At 43.6% G+C, this 12,602-nt stretch overlaps 1 protein-coding gene across 1 annotated transcript in view; it reads right to left on the bottom strand.

Moving 5' to 3' along the window:
* Window positions 1-2,145: 2,145 nt before the first annotated feature.
* The window catches only part of slc24a4a (solute carrier family 24 member 4a), a 59,171-nt gene continuing 48,714 nt past the window's right edge, over window positions 2,146-12,602 (bottom strand). The window contains exons 4-17 of the mRNA XM_070445133.1: window positions 12,099-12,173; window positions 11,855-11,939; window positions 11,125-11,228; window positions 10,200-10,274; window positions 9,334-9,362; window positions 9,144-9,194; window positions 8,786-8,877; window positions 6,937-7,106; window positions 6,099-6,255; window positions 5,774-5,940; window positions 5,365-5,479; window positions 5,127-5,239; window positions 4,701-4,766; window positions 2,146-4,624 (exon numbers count right to left, since the gene is read on the bottom strand). Of these exons, the coding sequence (XP_070301234.1) occupies window positions 4,472-4,624; window positions 4,701-4,766; window positions 5,127-5,239; window positions 5,365-5,479; window positions 5,774-5,940; window positions 6,099-6,255; window positions 6,937-7,106; window positions 8,786-8,877; window positions 9,144-9,194; window positions 9,334-9,362; window positions 10,200-10,274; window positions 11,125-11,228; window positions 11,855-11,939; window positions 12,099-12,173 (1,452 nt within the window). The 3' untranslated portion in view covers window positions 2,146-4,471. The remainder of the gene's footprint in view (window positions 4,625-4,700; window positions 4,767-5,126; window positions 5,240-5,364; window positions 5,480-5,773; window positions 5,941-6,098; window positions 6,256-6,936; window positions 7,107-8,785; window positions 8,878-9,143; window positions 9,195-9,333; window positions 9,363-10,199; window positions 10,275-11,124; window positions 11,229-11,854; window positions 11,940-12,098; window positions 12,174-12,602) is intronic.

Raw genomic sequence — 12,602 nt, 5'->3', positions numbered from 1 at the left:
CAAATGATGTCAATTAGCCTATCAGAAGCTTCTAACGCCATAACATAATTTTCTGGAATTTTCCAAGCTGTTTAAAGGCACAGTCAACTTAGTGTATGTAAACTTCTGACCCACAGGAATTTTTATACAGTGAATTACAAGTGAAATAATCTGTATGTAAACAATTAATGGAAAAATTACTTGTCATACACAAAGTAGACATCCTAACCGACTTGCCAAAACTATAGTTTCTTAACAAGACATTTGTGGAGTGTTTGAAACACTTAGGTTGGAGTCATTTAAAACTCGTTTATGTAAACTTCCGACTTCAACTGTATATAACCTGGATTTCTGATGCTATGTATTGGCCAATGAGAGGCTTTGGAGCCACTGGTCGGCCATATTGGCACTCCTCAGAAGAAGCAGTCCTCCATAGGAATGAATGGAATTCTACAGTATTTCAATTAAATGTTTCAAGGACAGAAGGACATGCATGTATTTAGGTATGTTTTTGTTGTATTGAGAATAGTATACTTCCTAAAAATGATACTTTAAGGTAAACATTTCAATTTTTTTTTTTTTGCATATTTAGCTTGCATAATATAATTGAAAAGTATGCATAAAGGTGTCTGTTATAGAATAAACGTGGCAAAAACAAATGTAGACATAATTTATTATTTACAGTGGTTGGGGAGTGCAAAGATGGAGGTGCAGTGGCTTCAAAACAGTGCCCCGTCAGTCATCTAATCTGCGTATGAATCATTGTCACTTACCTTGGTTGTTTTTATATTTGGGTTTTCTTTTTGTGAGAATATAGACAATACTGGATCAGAAATCTCACCACAGATTTTCTAAACCATCTTTGATCTCACAGTGGAGTCAATTCCATAACAATACAAGTCATTCAAGCCATCAACCATAAAATAAGTATGCATTACGGGATCAAAGAAATACATTTAGAGATAACCATAGGCATTTATGAACAGTATTATTTAATGTGTCCACCATATGATTCTTTAGATAATCATGATTCATATAACAATATACAGAATTATTTTAAAATATTTCGATGATTATTGCTTTACAGTAAAATGCATTGGTTGGATACATCCACTTATAGCAAGACAAATACATTCAAGTTACACACCAATGTCTTAAATTGAAGTTGCTTTCTTAATAACTCTATACCAAAAGTTCTTTATCAATTTGGATGAATGACCTTATGACCCTTCGCTCACAGTGAACCAGGTCACATTTACTCAAGAGGTTGTACATAATTGTGTATGTAACAACAGAAACAAAGAGAGTGTGTGTGTGTGTGTGTGTGTGTGTGAGTGCAATGAACAAGTGAATGTGTGTGTGTGTTGTGTTCATGCATGCTATGCAGTGCAGTGCAGTCAAGTTTGTGGTCACTTCCACTCAAGTTCTCTTTGACAAAGGTAAACAACAGCAGTGGGTATCTAGTGAGATATGACACTGTGTATGTATACAGAGCTATAATAAACATCAGTATAGTGCAGTGTTTACTGACAACATGGATATGACCCTACAGGAGAACCTCATCCCCACCTAGTGATAATACATGTTTAAACTTGAAGATATCTACTATTCCATTCATTTCAAAATGTATTGTTAAAATTACACAATACACATCCCTTAGTTAATATGTAACAACAACTAAAACCCATGGCAAAAAATGATATTGCCATGACATGAATAGAATAACGTTTTAGGAATGGAATAAATCAAGTGAGATTTAAAAGTGAAAGATATGGCCACTTTCTCCAAGACTACTTTTCAAAATGTCCTTGGAGTTCAGAAGAGTTGCACAAGACAAATACAGTTGTAGAGCTCCCATCCCAGCATGACGCTTGCAACGCCAGGATAGTGGGTCCGATTCCCGGGACCACCCATATGTAAAGTGTATGCATGCATGACTATGTCGCTTTGGATAAAAGCATCTGCTAAATAGCATATTTTATTATATATTACATAACACAAGAGGGTTGAGTTAATTTGTCATTGCACCAGCGACTACCACAGTGTGTGTGTGTGTGTGTGGTGTGTGTGTGTGGTGTGTGTTGTGTGTGTGTGTGTGGTGTGTGTGTGGTGTGTGGTGGTGTGTGTGTGTGTGTGTGTGGTGTGTGTGGTGTGTGTGTGTGTGTGTGTGTGTGTGCATAAGCATGTGTTGAGTATTGGAGTAAACATTTGACAAGTGCATGTGTGTTTGTGTGTGCATAAGTGTTTGCTTGTACTTGTATAGTATCAATGCCTTCATCATCTTTAATAAAACAATTTTTAATGCATAATATGCTGTATCATCCTTACCTGGTCCTCTTTTTATTGAGATTGCATACATGTGTTTATATTATATATACCACACACTGCATCCAATGTCTGCTTTTCAACACAGAAAACAGTGACAACACTTTTCAACACTGATACACCACCAACACCCTACACACTCACGACTGACACCGATACAGACTCCACCCTCTGTTCCCACAGCGACCTCTGAACTGGGTCGTGTTCATTAGGCACCAAACAGAAGAAAACTGACTGAAACAGGGAGCAACTACTTAAGACGTTAGAATGTTTTCCTTTGTGTGCCCTAATGAACACGACCCATAACGAGGTCAAGAAGTCAGTCAAATGGGCAGAGGGCGACTCAACTCGTAGCTGCCAATATTTGGAGGTCGACGGATGGACGAACAGGGTGATGATCCTATCCCATCCCACTAAGCTTCTGCTCTGGGGGAGCAATAAATAAACACTGCCTCGCGTCCCATCATGCATTTAGAGAAGACATAATCACAGAGAAAGAGAGAGCCAGGAGGAGGTGAAGGAGGAGAAGGATGATTTGGGGCAGGGTAAGGTGGAGAGAAGGAAGCAGTTTAAAATATCTACGCGGGAACTGCATCCCACCTTGCTTGACTGGCAGAAGAAGCACTGGGATCACAACGAGAGGCTTGTCCATGACGGGTCATATTTACATAAACACACACAACATAAATAAGTGCGCCATTATGCAGCACAGATCCCCATCCATGGTCCCGGTCGTGGTCGTATCCTTCCAGGTTTGTGTCACAATAATACTCACTCCCATAGCAACCACAGCCAGTGGCATAGGGATCCACTCTGTTTAGACCACTGGGGGGCAGCAGCAGCTCTTCAGCCCTCTGAGACAGACAGACTGGTGCACAGGGAGGAGAGGGAACTGAACAGAGTACAAGCATTGGCCTTGTTAGGAGCTGAAGATATCAAATACATAATTCATTTTTTTTTTTAAACAAATCAACACGACTCAGGCAGACGAGCCTGGCTCTGGAACCTCCAACAGTATGCCAAAAGAAATCCATGCTTTTCCTCAGCCAAAGGGCCCAAGTCCTGTTCACCGTACACTCGAGCTATCTGTAAAATCATCATCCACCAAGTACCAAGGGGGACAGTCTCCCAAGAGGTTTTCTCCTCTCCACAGTGGAGCTGAATACTAATAGACACTCCCCTCCCTTTCTTGCAATCTCTCACCTACTTCCACTCACACGCGAATACGGAACACGGCGTATCAGTCTTGTCTTGGTCAGCAGTTTCTTGCAGTTGGAGAGTGTCCAGAAACAGAAGAAGCACAGGTTCTCCCCTGGACTCTCCTCTCCCTGCCAGAGCGAGAGAGAGAGGATGCTGCCTTCTCCCTTTCTCTCCTTACTGCACCACACAAAGGAGGAACTAGAACGTTGAACCGTAAAAATATAATATATTATATGCCATATATATACTCTAATTATTTTCACACGAAACATCTGAAGTGCAATATGTTCATGAAATGTATGTTTGTTTTCCTTCCAAAGAAAGACAATAATAGAATAAATCAAAATGGCAATAAATGACGAATTCATAAATATACGGAGAGGGCAGCTCGGGTCCTTTTCTTTAGTAGGGATGGATGCTGGTGAGATGCCTGACCAAAAAATACTCCCAGACCGGATGAGATACAAACAGAGGAGGAAGGTAGTGTCATGGTGGTCCAGGGTTATATTGTGGAGACTAGGAGGGTTTCAACCAGGTGGGTTCTGTTTAGAGGTGAGCTGTGTTTCTTTCCTTCTGATGGTGAGTTGCGCTCTGCAGGGAAAGACAGAGTAGCCATCTGTTCCTCTGAGTTAGTAAGGAGAATCCATACGGTTCTGTTGGTATCTCCTCCTCTAATTGACAGCACAAAAGCATGTGTAGGTAGTGTGGTTTGGGGGACAGAGGATATTGTGGATGAATGTAAAGATCTAGGGAACTGTACATTATGGATTGATAGTGAAGGAATGTAAAAGGGGTATAGTAAGGGCAGACAATTACATCTGGAATGGGAAAGGAGTGTGTAAAATAAGTGCATGTGGGAATGTAAAATTATAGAAATGATTGTGTTAGTTAGTGATTAAGTTTAGATCCAGAGGGCTGTGTGAGACTATAACTCAGCAGGGACTTCTGTTCTGGTCCAGTGGCCGTCCTACAGCTGCTCCAGACACATGGGCAGATTGACGAAGGTGAAGACGTTGTACTCGATCATGATGGAGAAACACAGGAAGATGACGTACATCACCAGCACGTACACACCCAGCTTCAGGTCCAACTTCCAATGATTCACATGGATCCCCAGAACCTGCAGGACACAGAGGGACAGAGTGTTAGAGAGAGAGCGAAAGAGAGCGAGAGAGACGTCTCCTTTAATAACTCACTGTCAGAAACACAGAGCCCAGAAGAAGCACCACAGAGTAGACCAGCCCTCTGCTATTGATCATCACCTAGAGAGAGAAAGAAAGAATTTTAGATCAAGATCAAGAGGCATGAAGTATTGATAAGCAGTAGTAACATAGGCCCATTGAGGGGAAAACAGTGTAAAGACCGAGTTCGTTTACCTCAGAACCATAGTCCACAGCCATGGTCTGTATCGCCCAGGGGAGCCCCAGTCCCACCAAGATATCAAAGACATTACTACCAATGGTGTTGGAAACCGCCATATCCCCAAGACCTAGAGAGNAGAGAGAGAGAGAGAGAGAGAGAGAGAGAGAGATGGAGAGGGAGGGAGGGAGATAAATAATCTGAGGTCTAGATCGAGATTAAGAGGCATGAGGGCAAACTGTTCCTGAATGTGCTTCCTTTACCTCAGAGCCATAGTCCACAGCCATGGTCTGTATCGCCCAGGGGAGCCCCAGTCCCACCAAGATATCAAAGACATTACTACCAATGGTGTTGGAAACCGCCATATCCCCAAGACCTAGAGAGAGATCGAGATTAAGATATGGAAAATCCTGTACAGACCATAAAGTATACTGTACACTGGTACTGTACTCAAAAATGTGAAGATGAGAGAGAGAGAGGGGGGGGAGAGTGGTGCTGTACCTTGACGAGCAACAATAAGGCTGGCGATACAGTCGGGGACACTGGTGCCAGCTGCCAGGAAGGTGATMCCCATAATCACATCAGGGATGCCCAGAGTGTAGCCAATTATGGTGACCTGCACACATCGTCACACATTTAACAGATTATACAGTAATCTTCCAAATAGCATGCAAAACGCATGGTAGCATGGTTCGTAGTATATCCAGCACAGTGTCAAAGCTTGCTAACAACTAGAGGAGAGAGCTTCCCTACCCGATTGGTTATCGTGGAGTCTCGTCACTGACCATTTCTATAAAGTTGGGACTTTTCAACTCCGGTTGCGAAAACAATCAAATTGCTCAGTGTTTCTTTGTGTCTCCCACAAAATGTCAGTGACACGTAAGAATACAGAATGTCCAACGTGTCTCACCATCCAGACCATGAAGTAGGAGAAGACYGCGATCCACACGGTGGAGAGGAAGAAGGAGAGCATGAAGAAGCGTTCCCAGCGAGGCTTGGCACAGTTTGGCACAGTGAAGTAGAGRAGCAGCAGGATGGGCCAGGAGATCAGCCACTTCACCTTCTCCATGCAGCCCCCTGGTGGAGGGAACAAGAAATAGCAGCTCATGTTCCTACGCTAAGGGGGTGAGCGTTCAGTTTGAGTAGGGTGTGAAAGTAGTTTATTGGTGCATCAGCCAATGTAATGGAAGATATTACACCCATACATGCATGCAGCCACGCATACACCCACCCACCAGGGATGGTGAAGGGTGAATTCAGGGCTTCTCCCTCCTCTTCCTCAGCAGTCTTGTCCTCTGGTACGGTGCCGTTCTCCAAGGTCTCAGGTTTACCATCAGTGATCACCATGGTTTCGTTGTCCACACCGTTAGACGCCTGCACCAGCCTCTGTTGCTGCTCAGGCACGCACGCAAACACACACACACACACACACACACACACACACACACACACACACACACACACACACACACACACACACACACACACACACACACACACACACACACACACACACTCAGTGGTAGTAGCAACATCACATACCTGATTTAGTGGCCCACATGCTATTTAATGGGCTATCTCTGAGCAATGACTTTATGAACTTGTAAAGTTTGATGAATATCCCCCAGGATATTTTGACCAATAGAGACACATACAGTGATCATATGATGTGCCAAGTATGATTGAAGCATGCAGGCCACCTATCAAAACGTATGTGGGCTAGTTATCACTCTAAACTGTACTTCTCTCCTAACTTTCTACAACAGTAAATCGTTCTAAACTGTACTTCTCTCTAGTAGGCCTTTCCACAAAAGCATATCGTCATACACTGTAATTTCTCTCTAATCTCTGATTGGCCAAACATTCTACACTTCTAAGTAAATCACTTTAACTGAGCTCCTCTCCAATTGGCCTGGCTTCTATACCATGTAAAAAGTCAACCCCTTGGGAAACTTTAACCCCTTCTGTAACAACTACATGTTTGGGTTCTGTGTCAAAGCTCCTCAGCCTGACCCACCTGACTGACCCTGTACCCTCTGACCCCTAACCCTTGACCCCAGTGAACTCTCCCACCTCATTGATGATGAGGCGGCTGGCCATGCGGAGGCGTGTCTTGGGGCCAAAATGGTTGGTGATCATGATGCGCAGGCCGGCGTCTGGGAAACTGTAGTTAGGAGGGCTGGAGTTGATCATCTCATCCACCATCACCACAGAGCCACGACTGTACATCTTAGTGGGCTTCACTGGAGACACAGAGATGGTGAGACAGCATAGACAGATGCATAAAGTAACTTTGGACTAACTCTACACACCAAGCACCAGAAGAAGAAGAAGAAGCTGCAGCAGCAGAAAAAGAAGAAGAAAAAGAAGAAGAAAAAGAAGAAGAAAAAGAAGAAGAAGAAGCTGCAGCAGCAGAAAAAGAAGAAGAAAAAGAAGAAGAAAATGAAGAAGAAGAAGCTTTACACAACCACGAGGTAGGTACCACCATTGGCACACATGCCTAATACACCCACATGCCAGACCAGCAAACTCCCTCTCTCTCATGCGCACCCACACACGAAAACACACAAATGCACGGACGCGCATACACACACACACTCACATACCAGCCTGAAGGATACAGTATGTCAGGAGGTACAATTAAAGTGGTGGCGTGACAGCAGCAGAGTGAGCCCCAATGGGTTCAGTTCAAGGCCCATTGAAGACGCTGTCAGATGGGATCATCAGCCACCGGAGTGACACACACTAAAACCTTCAGTGTGTGTGTGTGTGTGTGTGTGTGTGTGTGTGTGTGTGTGTGTGTGTGTGTGTGTGTGTGTGTGTGACAAACAATAAAACCTCACAAATCCCCCCCCCCCAAGGTGCAGGGGAGTGAGCCAACTGCCAGTACACAGTTTGTCTTTCAATATACACACACACTTGTACAGTAGAGACGCACACTCACACAGACGTAGGCACGCACAGGTACACACACAGGGACACACACACATCATACACACAGGCACGCGGACATACAAATGCCTGCACAGCTACGCACCAACACCAACTCACACACCCTTACACATATACGTACGTCAGTGTAGGCTGGTGGGAGGTGCTATAGGAGGACGGGCTCATTGTAATGGCTGGTATCAAACAAATGAAAGATATGGAAACCACATGTTTGACTCAGTTCCATTGATTCTATTCCAGCCATTGCAATGAGCCCATCCTCCTTTAGCTCCTCCCACCAGCCTCCACTGATGTACATGTTGTGACTGGAATAATGGACTGTACTTGACACAGTAGAAGAGGGCAAGACACAGAACTGCATAGCACACCACATCACTACACAGCACAGCAACATATGTCACCAGCTCACAGACCAGGTCACAGCAGGCAGGTAGGTTTAGTAAGGCTAAACAGACAGGCTTTGCTACAGTAGCGACAGGGTTGCCACACGGCAGCACAAGTTCAGCTTGAGTCTACTAGACAGGAGAGGAGAAGTCTGAAATATAGCACAGCCTCTATCACTGAGAGAAGATCAGCCACTCGGAGAAAGACACAAAGTCTAAAATAGAGTAAAAGAGAAGATATGTATGTAACTCTGTTTGAAGGATCAGAGCTGTGAGTTTACAAAGAGGAATGAAGATAGTGGAGGAGATAGTGGAGGAGATAGTGGAGGAGATAGTGGAGGAGATAGTGGAGAGGACTGTTGACAACGTTAATCCAGATTGGAAGAGCCAGAAGTAGACGCTCAGAGTAGTTTCTAGGTTTGCCAGGACAGCCAGATACAGTAGAGTAGTTGTTTTGCTATAAGGCCAGTCAGAGTGCCAGAGGGTTGGCTGAGAGGAGAACATAAAGCCTGTCTGGTTACCCTTACCTGGAGAAAGTAACGGCTTGGACGGATCATCCCATATGTAACTGTCATAACAAGCATTACCATCCTCCAGCTCGCTGCTGATCACTGTGTTACCATTGGCCAAGCTCTTGTCCTCCTTCCCTGTGAAATAGTTCTGGATGCTGGTGTTAAATCTGATGCGAGAAAAGAGAAAAGGTTTACATCTTCAGTTGAGAGTTGAGAGTTTATACACAGTACATTATACTCAACTTATATTATATACTATATATGTGGATTGTTCAATTGTGGAGCCGTGTGTTATGTGTTGTGTGTGTGTGTGTTGTGTGGTGTGTGTGTGTTGTGTTGTGTGTGTGTGTGTGTGTGTGTGTTGTGGTGTGTGTTGTGTGTGTGTGTGTGTGTGTGTGTTTGAGCGGAAGGAACAGGTCCCAGTGGAACTCACTTCATGATCAGAATGTACCAAAGTACAATCAGTACTAGCACTAATCTCTCCACCTGCAAACATCCAGAGAAGAGTCAGACTGTCTGCAGGCGCACACACACACACACACACACACACCATACACGCACACACACACACACAATACACACAACCTTCTGCTGAGACACAAGGAACACACATCATTGGTACTCACCACACTATCTTCTCATCGTAAATGACCTAAAAATAAAACAGGGAAAAAATACTTACACTAACGTCCATACTTTAAAGGGGAAAGAGCATCAACTTTACTTTTTTCTAAAGAAACTCGAAACTCAAACTTAGAAAAACTTGTTGTTGAAATGCATCAAGGGTGCAGTTACTGTCACAGACAGATAGCTATGAGAAAGTAGCACAAAGAACAGTTCCTATACTGTTTACATTAAAAGCAAAGCAATGACACAGTATGAAGTGCTGTCTAGTTCTCTCTCTCTCTCTCTCTCTCTCTCTCTCTCTCTCTCTCTCTCTCTCTCTCTCTCTCGCTCTCTCGCTCTCTCGCTCTCTCTCTCTCAGCAGAGGAATGTTCTGTCTATCGGCCCGCTGGGTCTCTCAGTAAGCCCAGTGGGCTAGGCAGTAAATGAAGGTTAAAAAGCCACTGAACACTGGAGGCTCTCAGTCTGAATGGCCTCATTATGTAAAGTATGATAGTGTGAAAGGGTATGCCGTGTATTCTACAGTACAATACAGAGGTCGTATTTATGAAGTGTCTCAGAGTAGGAGTTCTGACGTAGGATCAGTTTTGCCAATTAGATCACAATGAATAGGATTACATGGGCATATGGGACCTGATCCTTGATCAGCACTCCAAACTGAGATGCTTGATACATATAACCCCAGTTCCCATTAATACAGAGAACCCCAGACACACACACACACACACACACACACACACACACACACACAAGCAGCTGCCAGAACAATCTCCTCCCCACAACCCTCTATGAGCTCAGTGGCCTAGACAGTCTGAATGGCCTCATTATGTAAAGTAGACTAGGGATGAGATGATCAGTTACTCACTGCAATCAATGCCAACACAGACAGGGTGTAGTAGAGCGAGTCACGGAACACTGCAAACTTAGTCAGGTATACTACCTGGAGGAGAGAGAGAACGAGACAAAGGGAACAGAGAAGGAAAGAGAGCGAGAGCGAAAGAGAGGAGAGGAAAGACAGAATAGAACAAAAGGAAAAGAGATGGAGAAGAGAGGAGAGAGAGAAAGAAAGAAAGAGCGAGAGAAGATTTTGACCCACTTAATCCCCACATTTCTTCAAAAGCCTTAGTTGTTGTTGATTTTGATGTGATTAGTGATTCATTTACATCTGAACGGAACTCTTGTTTCACTATGGTAAAACTAGTCCTTTTAAAATATATATTTTTAAAGAAACATTCAAAATCACAGAGTAAAAGCAGGTAGATTGGTTCTACTCCTTTCTGGTGTTTTGTGGCGGAAAACTGAGTGGGTCGAGTATAACACATCAACACTGTTACCCATAGATACAAAGGCTAGAAAAGTTTTAACAATAAAGTTATTGTGAAGCAAGCGTTCAATTGCCCATCTCTAATGTACACAACAAGCTTCCATTCCACTTATCACAAGCGGATTCATTGCTGATTTAAGAAGAAAGTGTCAACCCTGTTACTGTCAATCTTGTTGTTACCTTATTTGGCACTTGACAGGCAATAAGTTGAACATGTGGTCTTTATGACAGATTGTTACAATTAGGTGAAATCACAAACAAATCTGACCAAGTTACACTTTTCAAAATGCACCAGAATGGGTGGAACAACCCATGCCTATATACATCTAATACTGAATGAGTTATTTGGGGCATAAAACAGCCCCAAATACTTTGTGATTGACACAATGGTCCCCTTCTGGCAGTGTGCAACAATACAGACTGAGGCACATGGGGGTCACGCACACACACACACACACACACACACCTGTCCAGCGAAGATTCCGCACACACCGATGATGCATAGAATGTTGAACACCGCTGAGCCCACTATGGTTCCAACACCCACGTCTCCATGAGTGATGAAGACACCTTCAGGAAAGAAGGAGAGAGAGAGATGGCCACAGTGTGCCATCACAGCAGCAAGATTTGTGACCTGTTGCCACAAGAAAAGGGCAACCAGTGAAGAACAAACACCATTGTAAATACAACCCATATTAATGCTTATTTATTTTCCCTTTTGTACTTTAACCATTTGTACATCGTTACAACACTGTATATATACGTAATATAACATGTGTAATGTCTTTATTCTTTTGAAACTTTTGTATGTGTAATGTTGACTGTTAATTTTTATTGTTTATTTCACTTTTGTATATTATCTACCTCACTTGCTTTGGCAATGTTAACACATGTTTCCCATGCCAATAAAGCCCCTTGAATTGAATTGAGAGAGAAAGGGAGGAGAGCGAGAGAGAGAGAGAGACAGAGAGAGAGGGAAAGACAGAGCGAAGGAGAGATTAAGAGAGAGGCAGTTATCTCCGAATGTGATCACCTCTTAACAACATTGATCTGAAACCTATATACCAACGTAGTGCATTGAACATACAGTCTACATACTACTGAATGTATTTCATCTACTTGTAGGTGAGCATGTTTGTACTTGTACAGTATATACTGTAAGTGTGCTAGTGTGAGAGAGTATGAGCCCATCTCACCTATAATTGAAGCGAACAGCTCTGGTGCTGAGCTGCCAGCAGCCATGAAAGTAGCTCCTGCCACATCTTCACTCAGGTCCAGTTTCTGACAGACACACCGAGGGAGGAAGCACAATCTCACACTGAAGCCTCGTGCATCAAATATCGACACACAAACACATCACATCAACACGTCAATAACGTAGGGAGAGGAAGGAGGTTGATGGCCTCGAGGAGATTGCTATTGGGAGCTCAATTCACCCACCTCACAGATCTTCTCCAATGACGTCACAAAGTAGTCATCACAGACGATGGCCAAGGCCAGAAACATGTAGAGGGCCTGAGAGAGCAAGAGAGAAAGAGATAGGGGGGTAGAAAAGTGAGAGAGATAGAGAGAGAGGTAGAACAAGAAAAAAGGGAGATGAGAGAAGAGTAGAGGGTTAAAGAGGAAATTGTGCTGTGCACAGTGAACACTCTACTATACAACAACACTGAGTTAGAATAGACGCAATTAAATCAGCCTCACTGTACACACATCCTGCTATTCTCTATCCTGCCCTCAGAAAGTAGAAAGTTGTCTTTCCCCCCAAAGAAAAAGGAGAGTCAACTGAGGCTGCATGTTTGATGTGCCTTTTGTTGTGTAAGGAAGCGATGACAGGCTCTGCCCAGAGGGTGCTGGGGCTGGGTACAAACCAACCCGTGTTGTTCACAGCACAGCCCAGGACATCACCGGACAGGAAGATAACAGGTCACAAACAATGACACAGAG

The sequence above is a fragment of the Salvelinus sp. IW2-2015 genome, linkage group LG9 (assembly GCF_002910315.2).
Source record: "Salvelinus sp. IW2-2015 linkage group LG9, ASM291031v2, whole genome shotgun sequence".
Taxonomy (NCBI): domain Eukaryota; kingdom Metazoa; phylum Chordata; class Actinopteri; order Salmoniformes; family Salmonidae; genus Salvelinus; species Salvelinus sp. IW2-2015.
The sequence above is the reverse complement of the archived record's forward strand: the minus strand, read 5'-3'. Positions and strand labels throughout refer to the sequence as shown.